The 17028-nt window shown below is 43.3% G+C and overlaps 1 protein-coding gene across 1 annotated transcript; it reads right to left on the bottom strand.

Moving 5' to 3' along the window:
• Positions 1-7424: 7424 nt before the first annotated feature.
• LOC126381346 (uncharacterized) lies at positions 7425-13983 on the bottom strand. Its single transcript, XM_050030841.1, has 3 exons — positions 13590-13983; positions 7753-8589; positions 7425-7434 (listed from the first exon to the last, which is right to left on the bottom strand). The coding sequence occupies exons 1-3, from the start codon at positions 13886-13888 to the stop codon at positions 7425-7427; spliced, it is 1146 nt and encodes a 381-aa protein (XP_049886798.1). The 5' UTR covers positions 13889-13983.
• Positions 13984-17028: the final 3045 nt, after the last annotated feature.

Below are 17028 nucleotides of genomic sequence, written 5' to 3'. Positions count from 1 at the left end.
TGCGTGATGTGGCGCTAGAGACAACCAGCCCGAACCGTGAGTCATTACGCGAGCTGGTAAGACAGCGCGTGACGCAGTTACTTGACCGTAACAGAGAGGAGCAAGATGCTCGCGTCAATACAAGGCGCAAGCCCCCGCGCGCATTCCAAAAGGACAACCTGGTCTTCGTGCGCAAGTCTAGCCAGTGTACGGGTAAGCTGGACTCCGGCATGCGAGGCCCGTACACCATAACGAAGGTGCTTCCTCATGGGCGCTACGAGTTGAAGCTGGTGTCGGGGTCCTATGGAAAAACCACAGAAGCCGCTGCTGAGTATATGACACTATGGCGAGGTGAATGGACACCCGATATATGCGCTGCGTTTTTCGACTGTAAGTAGATTTGCAATCATTTTATTGTTGCTATATACTTTTTGTGGTTATCTCCGGCACTGACCACGCTCATCCTGAGGGCTCTGAGATCTGTATACCTATTGTGACTATCTCCGGCACTGGTCACGCTCATCCTGCGGGCTCTGAGACATGTATTTGTGGTTATCTCCGGCACTGACCACGCTCATCCTGAGGGCTCTGAGACTGTTTATCTGTATACATTTATTTGTGGTTATCTCCGGCACTGACCACGCTCATCCTGAGGGCTCTGCGATGTTATATAGTTACTTTGATCTAACTTATTTATGTACGAGGTTGTGAGTTTATAACTCCGCGACAAAAACATAATTTATTTTACAGTGGAATCAGAAAACTTATAAAAGTGTATGTGCGGTGTAACTAATGCTAACAATGTATTTCTAGGTAATAATGACGATGATGATGAGCGTAACGAGAACGCTGGGACAAGATCGCCACGCAGCGCTGAAGAATTAATACCGGGTCCATCACGAGAGGCCGATGAGGGCCAGCACCAGCAGCCAGATGTCGAACCAGAGGTGGATGCTTCGGGCGAGGACGCACCGCCATCAGGAACGGCCGTGTTAGCCAAAACAAATGCCTGAAGGGGGCGTGGCTAGCGCCACTGACAGCCAGTGGTGGCAGCTACGTCATCACGATGGAGGGGCGCGCGAGGGCTTATAAGCCAGGACGAGCTTAGACGGCCCTCTCTGAACTAGGATCGCTCTGCTTGCCGAAGTGCTCGGAAGTTTTCGTCGTCTACCCACTCAGCAGCCTAGACGTCCAAAAACAGGGGGGGGGTATTTTTACCAAAATACCCTCCTGACCGCGGTTCCAAACGGTACCACCGTTACCACCCTATCCACCCCCGGCCTCCCACCAGCGGGTCTCACCGGGGAGGGTGTGGTGACGTGTGCTCTGCCAGGCGGACCGCAAAGCTTCGCACGCAAGCAGCCCAAACGCCGCTTCACCGCGCCTCGGCCGTAACGGGGTGAGCATGGCTCCCCCAACAGCTGGAGTCGCGAAACGCAGGACGCGCGTATTCGTGCGTTCCTGCCTATCCACCGCGCTCGCTGCCACCAGTGCAGCAGCAACCAGAAGTCTATCGCTTCCGCCATGCCTAGCTGGCGCCACCCGCCGACCGCCTTCTTTCCCGCTGCCCCTGCCCAAACTTCCGGGAGCAGGAGCCGCGGTAAAGAAGACCACGACGCCGCCTGAACGTCTTCCACCGCAGCCCGTGGCGAGGACCACGCCGCCCACCGCACTCTCCATGCCCCTGTTGGACATGGAGACGACACCGCCGCGCTCGTACGCGGCCGTTCTGAATACGAACCCGGAGTCTCCACCGCAAATTCAAATTCAAATTCAAAATTCAAAAATATCTTTATTCAGTAGGTAACATAGTTACACTTTGAATCGTCAATTTTACATAACGAACGTCTCATCCGCCTAAAACTACTGCAGCTTCTCACAACCTGTATAGCCGGGGAAAAGAAGCTGCAAGAAAAACCTCGGCACAGGGCCCTAGACGTTCTTTAAAAAAATAAAAATAAACATAAAACATAAAATATTGGTATACAATTGAGTAATTTAGCTGCCTAATATCAGTTCTCAGACAGTTAATCCCATGCATTCATATCTTCTAAATAATCACTAACTTTATAATAACCTTTTTTGTAAAGTTTTTGTTTAACTACTGTCTTAAAACAGTTGAAAGGCAAATTCTGAATGTCAATAGGAATCTTATTGTAAAAACGTATACATTGCCCCTTAAAAGATTTAGTAATCTTATGTAATCGACTGACTTGTAAAGCAAGTTTATTTTTATTCCTGGTATTAACAATGTGCCGATCGCTATTTTTTGCAAATAATCCTATATGTTTTTTTACATATATTAAGTTTCCAAAGATATATTGTGATGCCAAAGTTAAAATATTAATTTCTTTAAATTTATTTCTAAGTGACATCTTGGGTCCCAATTTGTAAATCGCCCGAATGGCTCGCTTTTGCAAAACAAAAATGCTGTTCATAAGTATCTGCAGCATGACCCCACAGCAAGATGCCGTACGACATTAGACTGTGGAAGTAGGCAAAATAATCGCGCGGTTTCTACATCGGTTATTAAACGAATTTTTTTGACCGCGAATGCTGCTGAGCTGAGCCTTTTGGACAACTTATCAATATGAGGACTCCATTGCAACTTAGCGTCCAAAGTAATTCCCAAAAATACAGCAGTATCCGTGAGGTCCAATTCCTTATTTTTTACAATAATAGAATCGAGGGTGAAACACTAGATTTTTGCTTACCTATAGACAAGGTAGGTAAATAGGAAATGGAGTTAAAATAAATACAGATATGTTTCAGAAAATTTATAAAGTGGTGTTTACCTGAAGGGCACAGCTAGATGTTATAGACCGGTGAGCATGAGACAAAGAAAACTCCCTTTGAATCCGTACAATGTATATTCTTATAACATTTAATTAACAAGTACAACCATAGGTAGGTGAACACCCTATGGAGGGAGACAGGTCGCGCTTTGGTCCGTCAGGTTAATTGTCACTCCGTTACAACCATGGGATATCACTGTTTAAAACACTGTCCGTACACCTGTAGGCACCTCACTTACTCGAGGACCTCCGACTATCAGGCCTACCTGAGGCGTTCCGGAATACCGTACAGGTGATGAGTTGAGGCCGGCTCAGGCCAGGGCGTGCTGGACGATGGCGGCGCAGCGGGCCAACTGTTACGCAGCTGGCGGGCTGCACGTCCTCCGGTCAACCTCACAGTCCTTCACCGGGCCTTATCCGGAGTGTTGACAAAAGGAGAGGCGCGGCACATCCACATGCGCGCCGCACAAAGAAAAGCTTCGACGTGCAAACAATCAAGGCAAGCTCCGCCGTAAAGAAGCTTGAAATAACTTGCAAACGCAGAAGAAAACAGTAGCAATCTTCATTCACAAAATTTGTTGAAATAGTCTGATCCAATCATAAACTTCTTCTTAGATTAATACTTGCAAAACGTTAGAAAATTAAAACGTTAAAACTTTAAAGAAAAAACCCCATCTGCAACAAGGAATGGCAATGATTAGCATGTGGTTCAGCTGACAGCGTGGCAAGGCAACTCACGAGTGTAAAACAAAGAAAATAACTTACAGGTTCATCCGGGATAGTTGGGCATCGCTCGGATGAAACCTAAACCCACCCACTGGACCTTAGGCGATGGGATTTCAGTGATGTTGCTGAAAACAAGGACCTCGAAGTTATCACAAAGTTGGTGCAAAAATATGCACGAAGAATTGCGAGGACTCACCATCTCGGTTAAGTTGTTTATTTAAATCGAGACATCGGCTCTTGATGTCGCCGATAAATCGTGGCTTTTAATTTGCCCACATTATTGTTACGGCAGTGGAGTCTCCGGCGCTCTCGCGACGTCCCCACTTTCCATAACCTGTCTCTCAGCTCAGCCAGCTGTCAGTCTGACACAAGAACCACGAACAAAGTTGCCAAACTAGAAAAAATCTACCAAACCATAAATTCGCCAAATCAACGACAACAATCGATCGACTTGTTTGATCCCAAAATTTAAACAATATAATTATAATATATCAAAAATAAATGTTGCAGATAATTTTATATACCAAATTTTGAAGAAAATAAAATAATCAAAAATATTCGGGCCCATCGATAACCCTGCAGCGCCATCTGTGATTTCCTGCGGGTAAAATATAAAAACAACGTTATATCGCCAGAAACCACAAGATGTCGCTACAAGGCTCGTTGGTCCGAAATGCTTCGTTACAAGGGGCCTACTAACATTCGATAACGTAAAATAAACATATTTTGTTTTATTTTCATTAAGTAGCAGGTTGTTTACAGTAAACCAATCCACTACCTCTGCGCATGCGCCTCCACGTCAGTCTCTCCGGACGACTCCCACGCTGAAACCCGTTCACCACCAGCCGCCGCTCGCACCCGCGAGCAAGAAAATTCCGCCGATTGTGGTCGACCAGCTGCCCGACTGGCCCCATCACTTTCGCAAGCTGCGGGAGTTGCTGGGCCACGTACCCAACGCCCGTACGGGAAGGGCGTCCGCTTCCTGGCGAGGACCGAGGAAGAGTTCCGGCTCTACCAGCGGTACCTCACCACCCTGGAGAGAGCTACGGGACTCTCCTGGTTCGCGTACGCCCCACCGGCGGAGCGCTCGTTGAAGCTGGCCATCCGTGGCCTACCCCTGGACACCGACATCGCCGAGTTGGAGGAGGAGCTGCGGACTCCGCAGGACATCCGGACATCCGCCCCATCCAGGCCAGAGAGGGAAGATCGGGCTGCATTTACTTCGTGGAGATCCGTAGGACGCTGGGCTTCCAGCGGGTCTACGAGATCTCCGACCTTCTCTGTATGCCCGGCGTCAAAGTCGAGGCGTGGAGAGGGCGAAGAGGTGCAGCTCAATGCCACCGCTGCCAGCAATTTAGGCACAGCAGCCATAATTGCCATCGTCCTGCTTCCTGTGTCCGCTGTGGCGGGAGCCACGCGGCCAAAGACTGTCTGCGTCCCCGGGAGGTCCCGGCAACCTGCGCCAACTGCGGGGGGACGCACCCGGCGAACAGCCCTTCTTGCCCCATCAAACTGCGCGAACAGCGCAACACGAGGGCGGGTACTGCGCCCCTGACCAGGACAAGAAGAGCCGCACCAGCACCCTCCACCGTGGTGGATCACTCCAGCGAGCCGAAGATAAAGATAAAAGATAAAGATAAAGATAATTTATTTGCTTAAACATGAGTAATTTAAATACAGATGACAATGTTCACATTATAGGTTCTTCATGTTTGCCTTGCGGCGCACAAAATTTTGAGTACCTAGACCGCGCAAAACTCGCTCATGGCCGCGGCGAACGGCCCAGACGGGCCTAAGCCGCAAAGGCCGAAGCGGGTCCGCAAGAGGACGAAGCCCGCCCCCACTGATACCACCATCGACGAGCCGAAACCAATACCGACTCCGACGCCGAACCAAGCGGTCGCCGCCCCTAACAAGGGGAAGAAGGCGAAGCCCCGCGCGGAGATCCCACCGGCTTCCTCCAACGAGGATGAGAAGTTGGAAGTGTTGGAGCAGTCTATTCAGCTGCTCCACGACATTCTAGCGGCCATCCGCACTCGGACTGACCCAGTGCCCATCATCGTGGGAGGCCTGGCATCGTTACTGGGCCAACTCACCGGTGGGCACTGACTACCAACACCGGACTGGACGGGGGCTGCCCACATCCACTACTCCCCGTCGAGTAGTCAGGATCGTGGCCACCCCCCGGGGGATGAGTTGACGCTTCCAGTGGCAGTGGAAGCAGTCCTCTCCCCCCCTCCAGCCCAACTGACACCAGCTGCCCCGGCGACGGAGCAGCTCCACCGGACCTGACACCACCGCTAGCTGACGGGCGCTCACTGGGCCTCCCCCAATGGGGAACCACCCGGTGGGCTCGACCTCGCTAGCGGCACCACGGATTGACTCACCATCGGGCTCACGGAGGGGCGACCATCGCCCGCCGTGTCCCACTCCCGTGCCACGCCCGTTTCTGCGGGCGGCGAGCGCCACCACATTAAAGGGGCTATGCCCCGAAAATGTCTCCCCGTGAAGAAACCACACGCGAAAACCACACGCGGCCCTCTCTCTGCCAGCAGCTACAGCGGAAGACGGACGTACATACGATCGCTCTTGCCTATTTTTGCTAATTAGTGTATTTCGTTGTTTTAAGTGTTCTTTGTAAAATCATAAAGTTAGAATTATATTTTTCGGTTGTGTGATATTTGTTTTTTTTTAAATAAAATTGGTCTGATTCGATAATACAAGTCTTATAAAATTCCGTTCAGACGTTAAGGCGTGAATGAGGCAAACTTTTAAAACAAACGATTAAAAATCACTAACTTAATTAGTTTTCTGTCTACTGCCTACGCCTTAAGTACGATAGCATGAATATTAATAGCCCATATCCATTTCTAGGTTACTATCTATCACCTTACTAAATTTCATCAAAATCCGTTCAGTCGTTTAGGCATGATAGAGCAAAACTCCCAGCAAAAACCATAAAAAAACACTAACTCAATTCAGTTTTCTGCCTACTTCCTACCCCCTAAGTACGATGACGTGATCATTTTGATCTTACAACCGTTTTTAGATAACCAACTATTTATTACCTTACTAAATTTCATTAAAATCCGTTCAGCCGTTTAGACATGAAAGAGCAAAAGTCCCAACAAAAATTACTACAAATCACTAAATCAATTTAGTTATCTGCCAACTGCCTACCCCCTAAGAACGATGGCGTGATTATTTATAGCCTATGACCATTTCTAGGTTATCATCTATCACCATACCAAATTTCATCAAAATCCGTTGAGCCGTTTAGGCGTGAAAGAGTAACAGACAGACAGACAGACAGAGTTACTTTCGCATTTATAATATTAGTATGGATCGCGCCATCTATCTGACCGGTAAACTTCTTACATTTTTTATCGATAAACGATAATACATAACATGTTGATTTCAGGAGGCGCAGCCAAGAAGAAAATCTTTCAGGTTGCGGGACGGCAGCGGCGAGGTCAGTCTCAGAGGTAACGTTAGTGCGTGGCCACACGATGCGGCGCGGCTGCGGCGCGGCGCCTGAGCGGTGCCGCAACGTTTTCCTACATATAAAAATGTATGGTATGCCATACGGTACGTCCGGCACCGCTCCGGCGCCATACCGCAGGCGCACCGGACAACGGCGCGAGGCAGACGAGGCGGGGAGGGGTGCAAGCAGTGTGGTGCCGCAGCGGCGCCGCTCAGTTGTTTGTACGGCATAGGCAAGAGTGCACGCTCGTTGATGATAATTACGTGTATATCATAAAAAAAATGAGTACCGATGTGGAATCTATAGACGTGGACTACCTCATTTCGTTGATACAGGAACGGGAAATACTGTGGGACAAGTCTCATGACAATTTTAAAAACAAAAATTTGAAAGCAAAAGCATGGGAAGATGTTACAAAAAATTTATTTACTAAATACGATTCATACACTCCTGACGAAAAGAACAAAATTGGTGAGTGCTTATTTTTCTTCATATAGGTAACATAACTATTTTTTTTTAATTGCCAATTCAAAGATCCTTTGCTGCTTAAAAAATAGTTTGTTTGCTAATTCCTCTCTTATACTATTTACATACATACATACATAAACTCACGCCCGTAATCCCTAGTGGGGTGGGCAGAGCCACAAGTAATCAAAGACAACTTGCAGCCACTGTTGATACGATGTTGTAAGCTGGATATGATGAACCTTATGGTGATAAGGGATCAGCCTATCGCCCATAACATTAGTCCATCATGTTAGAGGACACAATCCCTCTGTGTGCCTCTGTCTTATACTATTTGCTGCTGTCAATTCATCATTTTGAGGTTGGAGCGAGTGAAATTCATCACAAATTATCGCTAATTTATCACTTGGGCGAAGACCGTCCCGATCGGCCACAAAATTGTGAAGAACACAACAGGCTTTTATAATGGTAGTTGCAAAATTATAGGACACATTTATCGGTCTATGAAAAATGCGCCATTTATTTGCTAGGATTCCAAAAGCACATTCAACATATCTCCTTGCCCTGCTAAGACGATAATTGAATATCTTTTGTTGTACATTGAGATTTTTACCACCATATGGACGCATAACATGTTTACTCAATCCAAAAGCTTCGTCACCCACTAACACCCATGGTATTGGTCTATTGTAACCACATAGTGGCTGGGGAGTAGGCAATGAGAGGGTCTCGTTAATCAGTAACTGGTATAGTTTTGAATTTTGAAAAACAGTTGAATCGCACTCTTTGCCGTATGCGCCAATATCAACAAAAGTAAATTTGTAGTTCGAGTCCACTACAGCTAGCAACACCACAGAAAAAAAAGATTTGTAATTAAAAAATAATGAGCCACTATTAGCTGGATTACATAGGCGTATATGTTTTCCATCGATTGCCCCTATACAATGAGGAAAATTTGCTTTGACGTCAAAATCAGATGCAATCATTTGCAAACGGTCTGTTGTCAGTTCAGGGATGTGGTCTCGAAGAAGATGTTTCCATATAGCTTCACATACTCTCAATATCATACAAGCAATTGTAGATTTCCCACGTTTGAATTTGAATTCTAAATCTTTTATCGAATTTCCGCTTCCTAGGTATCTGTAACAAAAATAACACAATAAAATAAACTATACTTATGTATTAAGATAAAATATTTGTATTTTCAGGTAATTCAGTAGTGAAAAAGTGGAGAAATGTGAAAGACTCCTTTTATAAATATTTTTAAAAAAAGAAAGATGCTTCCAGATCCGGCTCTGCATCTAAAAACCTTTCAAAATATCATTACTATGATCAACTATTATTTCTAACCAAAGTGTCACAGAACGCCACGGACGGTAGTTTAGACGTACACGAAGAATCTAACGCGAGCATGACTTCTACTAATGATGATATAATACCTGAATCGTCTCGCTATGTTCCTGTCAACCGGAAGCGAAAAGCAGAACAATAAGATGATTTTGAAAAAGAAACACTAAAAGCTCTCAAAGAGCCAGAGAATCGCCATATGAACTTTTTTAAAGGTATTTTGCCATCTATAGAGGATTTTACCGATCTTCAGACTCTCACGTTTCAGAGTAAAGTATTGCAAATAATCACAGATATGAATGATGAATGATGAATCCACCAGCTGCTATCGCTGTAGTCGAAATCGACTGTGAAGCATCATGGACAAAGGAGAATGGGCGAATCTGGTCCAAGAACCTCCACTGATGAGACTTATATGTAATGAAAGCTTATGCTTTCCCTATGAATCTGGCAAAGTTCTATCAGATTCTATCCCGGGGTTCTTTTTTTACGGCCATGTTTGTCCTGGCTAAAAATGTGATAAAATACAGTGGGAGCTAAAATCGACTCAAGATTTGTTGCTGGATAACTAAGTCTACATAAATAATTATGTATCATATTGTATATCATTTTAAAGAGGATCTTTTCCAGAATCCGAAACATAAAAAAAACAAAAAAAATCTTTATGTAAGCGAATTATAGTCAATTTATATCTGCAGCGCCATTGTTTCTCGGTAGCTAAGTTCAAGTTCCATGCCTTTTACCCCTTCCAAAAGTATCTTACCGATTTTTTTTTTATATTGCTTCCGGAATTTGATCTGAGTGATAATAACAAGAAAAATAAATAGACACCTCTCCGATAGAGACCGCATAAGCTAATGCCTATTGCAAGAAATCGTCATCATTAGCAAGTCATTACGGTATTGCATATAAGCTTATCAGCAACTTAGAACTTGGTCCAAGAACCTCCACTGATGAGACTTGCATGTAATAATAGCTTATACTTGTCCTATGATTCTGGCAAAGTTCTATCAAACTCTGTCCTAGGGTTTTTTTATGGCCATATTTGTCCTGAGTGTACAGTAAGACAAGCTATAAGCCTGGATTAATAAAACAAGATTGTGGTGAAAGAAAACATACTACATTTCCGTCCTGCCGCATTCTAATCATGTTACGTCTGTTGGATTATAATGACTAGCCTTTGAGTACGTTACCTTGCAATTGGTCCATAGCTTACGCGGCCTCTATCGGAATGGTATCTATTTTATTTCTTGTTGTTGTCACTTGTCAGGTTAAGAATGCAATATGAGAAGAAGGAAAAAATGATTGGGGTCCTTTGGAAAGGTTGGAACGCGCGAAACTCGTACGTAGTGCTACGGACGTGAGTTGGCTAAAAGTCGTTTACATAATGCATTTTTTTTATTTGTGTTTCTGATTCTGATAACCTTCCCCTTTAAAATTGTTATACATTATGATATATAATTATGTATATAGACTTAGTTAAATATTTTTATAGTTTAAATCCTTTATTAAAATTCATAAATAACTATAAAAACTTAGTCTAAAAAACGTAGTTAAATAGTTTTTCGACAACAAATCCTGAGGTGATTTTGCAGTCCACTACTGTACACTCAGGACAAACATGGCCGTAAAAAAACCCTAGGACAGAGTTTGATAGAACTTTGCCAGACTCATAGGACAAGTATAAGCTATTATTACATGCAAGTCTCATCAGTGGAGGTTTTTGGACCAAGTTCCAAGTTGCTGATAAGCTTATATGCAATACCGTAATGACTTGCTAATGATGACGATTTCTTGCAATAGGCATTAGCTTAGACGGTCTCTATCGGAGAGGTGTCTATTTATTTTTCTTGTTTTTATCACTCAGATCAAATTCCGGAAGCAATATAAAAAACAAATCGGTAAGATACTTTTGGAAGGGGTAAAAGGCATGAAACTTGAACTTAGCTACCGAGAAACAATGGCGCTGCAGATATAAATTGACTATAATTCGCTTACATAAAGATTTTTTTTTTTTTTTTTTTATGTTTCGGATTCTGGAAAAGATCCTCTTTAAAATGATATACAATATGATACATAATTATTTATGTAGACTTAGTTATCCAGCAACAAATCTTGAGTCGATTTTAGCTCCCACTGTATTTTATCACATTTTTAGCCAGGACAAACATGGCCGTAAAAAAGAACCCCGGGACAGAATCTGATAGAACTTTGCCAGATTCATAGGGAAAGCATAAGCTTTCATTACATATAAGTCTCATCAGTGGAGGTTCTTGGACCAAGTTTCATACAAAAGTGCCCATTGTCATTTATCCACAATCTTCGTTCTATCAGCATGAAGAAGCATCGTCGCATGGGTATCAAACCAAAAATTATCAAAGTACAAGTTCGTTTAATACAGTACAATCAAACTCTAACTATATTCCATCTCCAAGTCAAATGTCTCAAGAAAGCGATCAGACGGAGTTTGATTTTACAAGTTTATAAGTAATAATGTTTCCCTGGCATTGATTTGAAAATCTATACTTATAATAAATCTGTAGAAAGGTCAATTCTGTACATTAAATATTTTTTCAAAATAACTATCAGGGGGTGATAAGTGATCGATACTGATGCCAAAAATGCAATCAGTAAAATTTTTGTCTGTCTGTCTGTCTGTCTGTCTGTCTGTATGTTCCTTATAGAAACAAAAACAACTGGACGGATTTTAATGAAACTTGGTACAGTTATTCTTCACACTCCTAGACAGGTTATAGTATACTTTTCATCACGCTACAATCAATAGGAGCAGAGTAGTGAAGGGAAATCCTTTTGTATGAAAAATCTAAACCACTCAAGTTAGACGTTTGAAATTTGGCATGCAGGTACCTTAAATACCGTAGAGGTGCACTAAGAAAGGAATTCCCGAAATTCCCCCGGGAACGGGAACTAGCGGAAAAATCCTTTTGTATGAAAAATCTAAACCATTCAAGTTAGATGTTTGAAATTTGTCATGCAGGTACCTTAGATACCGTAGAGGTGTACTAAGAAAGGAATTCCCGAAATTCCCACGGGAACGGGAATTAGCGGGAAAATCCTTTTGTATGAAAAATCTAAACCACTCAAGTTAGACGTTTGAAATTTGGCATGCAGGTACCATAGGTACCGTTGAGGTGCACTAAGAAAGGAATTCCCGAAATTCTCACGTGAACGGGAATTAGCGAGAAAATCCTTTTGTATGAAAAATCTAAACCACTCAAGTTAGACGTTTGAAATTTGTCATGCAGGTACCTTAGGTACCGTGGAGGTGCACTAAGAAAGGAATTCCCGAAATTCCCACGGGAACGGGAATTAACGGGAAAATCCTTTTGTATGAAAAGTTAGATGTTTGAAATTTGGCACGCAGGTACCTTAGATACCGTAGAGGTGCACTAAGAAAGGAATTCCCGAAATTCCCACGGGAACGGGAATTAGCGGGAAAATCCTTTTGTATGAATAATCTAAACCACTCAAGTTAGACATTTGAAATTTGGCATGCAGGTACCATAGGTACCGTTGAGGTGCACTAAGAAAGGAATTCCCGAAATTCTCACGAGAACGGGAATTAGCGGGAAAATCCTTTTGTATGAAAAATCTAAACCACTCAAGTTAGACGTTTGAAATTTGTCATGCAGGTACCTTAGGTGCCGTGGAGGTGCACTAAGAAAGGAATTCCCGAAATTCCCACGGGAACGGGAATTAACGGGAAAATCCTTTTGTATGAAAAGTTAGATGTTTGAAATTTGGCACGCAGGTACCTTAGATACCGTAGAGGTGCACTAAGAAAGGAATTCCCGAAATTCCCACGGGAACGGGAATTAGCGGGAAAATCCTTTTGTATGAATAATCTAAACCACTCAAGTTAGACGTTTGAAATTTGGCATGCAGGTACTTTAGTAAACTTAAAGCTTAGTTGCAACAGGATATTACAAAATTCCCACGGGAACGGTAGTTAGCGGGAAAAAACATTTGTATGAAAAAATCAAATCTAAATAAAAGGAGAAACTGACTGACTCAGTGACTGACATATCAACGCATAGCCTGAACGGCTAAATGTAGGCATTTGAAATTTGGAAGGGACATAGCTTAGGTACCGTAGAGGTGCACTAAGAAAGGAATTCCCGGAATTCCCACGGGAACGGAAATTAGCGGGAAAATCCTTTTGTATGAAAAATCTAAACCGCTTAAGTTAGACGCTTGAAATTTGGCATGCAGGTACCTTAGTTAACTTAAAGCTTAGTTGCAACAGATTATTGCAAAATTCCCACGGAAACGGGAGTTAGCGGGAAAAAAACATTTGTATGAAAAAATTTAAACCGCGCAAGATAGATGTTTTCAATTCAATTCAATTAAATTATTTATTGCATTCCATGTAGTACAATGGGGTGTTACATAGGCATAGGAACTAAAACATGGACCCTGTAGGGCACAGCAACGTTGAAGGGAAGAGAGGAAGTGTGTATTAAAATTAAAACTCAATGAACAATCAATTACAAAAAAATCAATTCAATCAATTGATTCAATCTAGCATGCATGCATACCTTAGTAAATATAAAGTTTATTTTTGGCTGTATTTTGAAAAATGGGAGTTATTGGGAAAAAAATTGTATGAAAAAATCTAAACTGCATAAGTTAGATGCTTGAAATTTGATATGCACTCCCACACACACACAAAGATCTCTCTCTTATATAACACGCCACGCGGACGAAGTCGCGGGCAAAAGCTAGTTCATAATAAAGAAGTGCAAATAATAAAAGTTTTTTTTATTACTTACCTCAAAGTGATTCCTAGCATTTCTATTGGCTCCACAGGATTTCTCATATTAGTATACTGTTTCCGTATATGTGGCTCTAAGGCTACCAATAAACTTTCGAAAGTGGGCACACTCATTCGAAAAAAATTATAAAACCTCTTTTCGTCTAAGACCAACTCTCGATATTCTTTAAGAAAAAAAAGGCCGTCACTATTTCTTAAGGTAATAAATGGACTGATCCAGTATCTTCGTGTGCTTCTACGTCGATTTCGTCGATGGCGAAGTAATAATAGCAGCAACACACGTCTTTTTCGATCCATTGTTTATTGTAGACTGTCGTCAACTGGGCAAGCCAAGCCAAGCCTGTTGCGGTGCCGCAGCGGCGACGTAAGAATAATGCGACGCCGCACTGCTCGTGTGGCCTGTAGTGCGGTGCGGAGTAATGCGGTGCGGTGCGGTGCCGCGCCGTGTGGCCTGGCCCTTAAGAGTTGTGATACATTCTAGGTCCACGTCAGGCACATCAAGCTGCCGTCGATCCATGGGCCAATTCATCTCTTCTCCATACAAAAACGATGGGCCATAAAACCATTCTTTTTGCAATAAAATAAAATAAATAAATAAATAAACTCACTAAGGTTACATGTGTCGCGAGTCGCCATATCCGATACGTTCATTTTTGTCGGTACGTATCGCCATTCATTCGTATTTGTTATCTCGTCAATCTCACCCAGACGATGCGCAACGTAAACTTTATAGTTTCGTGTATGGTTGTGAATCCAATGTAGAACGGTAACTGAGTCGCACCAAAAATATCGCTTCATAGGCTTAAGTTTTCCTTCTTTAATTATGGTATCTGCCAATCTAGCGGCCAATAGCGCGGCTTGTAATTCTAAACGCGGCACGGAGACATGTTTTACAGGCGCAACTCGACACTTACTCGTAATGAATGCTATCTGCGCGTCACCGTTATCATTTAACCAACGCCAATACGCGACGGCACCCATAGCTTTAGTCGACGCATCACAAAATACATGCATCTGTAAGTTGGTATAGTTATGAGCGTGTTGTTTATGTGACTGCGGCGGCGCAGGCGGCGCGGCCGGCGGCGCGGGCGGTGCGGGTGGTGCGGGCGGTGCTGGCGGCGGTCCAGCGCTGTTATTCGGTGCACTTGCACTCCCATCCGTATAGTCTGTCTCGCTTACTCTCGTAGCGGCCGGGTAATATCTAGGAAGACGTATCTTGTTTACGTCTTTTAACATAATAAGCCATTCCGTCCATTATACAAATATTTCGTTTGTTATTGTATCGTCCCAGTCTATGCTGGTTTTCCACGTTTCTTGTAACATGATTTTTCCTTTAATTGTAAATGGCGATAGAAACCCGTAGACATCGAAAAAAGACATTATAACACGGAGCATTTCTCGTTTTGTAGGTTTCTTCTCGCCGGACAAAATCGCTTCAGGAATGCGCTTGAAAGATACATCAAATCCCATTGTATCTTCTTTAGGAAACCAAATCAATCCCAGCGTGCGCTCGCCGTCGTACTGTTGTTCTAATTTAAATTTTACAGCTGTCGATCCCAAAGATTCCGTTGGTAGACTATTTATCACAGCTTTACTATTGCTCGTCCAGTTCGTAATTTCGAAGCCACCCTCTCTGTGAATCCCGATTACCTGTAGAATTGTTTCAATCGCCGTTTTTTCGTCATCAAAACAATCAATGTAGTCGTCCATGTAATGTTGTTTACATATCGCTTCTACGGCGGCGGGCTTCGATGACTCATAGCGCCGAGCATTTTTATTCTTAACAAATTGTGAACTATCAGAAGAACTATCAGTTCAGGATTACGACATCGAAGTTGTTTATCGACCGGGAATGCGAATGCAGCATGTCGACGCTCTCTCTAGAAACTCTATTGACTATGCCAATATTGCGCAATTACAAGTGATTGACTGGTTCGGTACACTACAGCAGCAGGATGACAAAATTAAGCACATTACGGAGTTAATAAAGTCCGGTCAAGCTGATACCAGTATTACAAATAGTTACGAGTTACTTGACGATCGATTATACCGTAAAACGACTTATGGCAACCGTTTAGTTGTTCCGCAGCTAGCTCGCTGGAGGTTGGTGCAAAAACATCACGATGAGATAGGGCATGTGGGCCTTAATCGTTGCATGGAATTGATGAAGAGCGAATATTGGTTTCCCAAGATGACAAAGTTCATCAGAAAATACGTCACAGCATGCATTCATTGTTCGTATGGTAAACACAACTACGGCAAAAATGAAGGACTACTGCATCCAATACCCAAGCTCGCGTCTCCAATGAAAATGGTGCATGTGGATCATTTAGGTCCATTTAATAAGTCTAGGAAGGGTTTCCAGTACTTGTTGGTTTTGACTGATTCATTTTCTAAGTTTGTCATCGCACAACCCACGCGCACCGTTAAGTCCATAGAAACGATAGGACATCTTAAAAGGATATTCTCACTTTTTGGCTACCCTGAGAGAATCGTGACGGATCATGGGAAAGCATTTACGAGCCGATATTTTCGGAAATTTACTACAGAAAAACAGTTCAAACACACATTAGTTGCCATAGCATGTCCCAGAGCTAATGGACAGGTGGAGCGCACGAATCGTACGCTATTAGATGCTCTCCGTCCAACTGTGGATAATATAAATACATGGGATACTCAAGTACCAGATGTAGTATGGGGTATTAACAATACTCGTAATGGAACCACGGGTTACAAACCCTATGATTTAATGTTTAGCCAATCCGGCAGGTCAGTTTGCGATGTGCCCAGTGGGAATAACCCGAAAGAAACAGATGATGTGCAAGGCCGCCGAGAAAAGGCACACATCCGGATCAAAAAGTCAGCTGCTGCGATGAAACGACACTACGATAAGAAACGTAAACCGTGCCGTGTATACAAAAAGGGTGATTTTGTATTGTGGAAACAGTCCCCTTCCTCCATAACCAAAGTCAATACTAAGCTGGACAATGTGTACTCTGGACCATACGTAGTTTTTAAAGTTATTGGTAATGATCGCTACAAAATCCGTAGCGTAACGGGTATGCGAGGTTATAAAAAGTTCACTGGACTAGTCGCCGCCGACGCATTGCGTCCTTATCATAGTGTCATACCGGGATCTGATTCCGGTAGCTCTAGTGACGAGCAGTTAGATAGAGAAGATTTGATTGATTTATTAGAAAGTTAACCAATTGACTAATGTAATGCGCTCCCAATTGCGGGAGCAAACCGGTCTTTCGCATAGTTTGTCTTTTAAGGTTTCAAAACTGAGTTGCTGATCGTTGCCCCAAACCCATGCGACATTTTTTTTTGTTAAGTCCGTCAACGGCCTTGCAATCACGGCGAAGTTGCGAATGAACTTTCTAAAATAGCTACAAAGACCTATAAATTGTCTTACTTCATGGACGTTCGCTGGAGTT

Source organism: Pectinophora gossypiella, unplaced genomic scaffold (genome assembly GCF_024362695.1).
Source record: "Pectinophora gossypiella unplaced genomic scaffold, ilPecGoss1.1 Pgos_46, whole genome shotgun sequence".
Lineage (NCBI taxonomy): Eukaryota > Metazoa > Arthropoda > Insecta > Lepidoptera > Gelechiidae > Pectinophora > Pectinophora gossypiella.
Note: the sequence above shows the minus strand (reverse complement) of the source record. Positions and strands in the feature narration are given on the sequence as shown.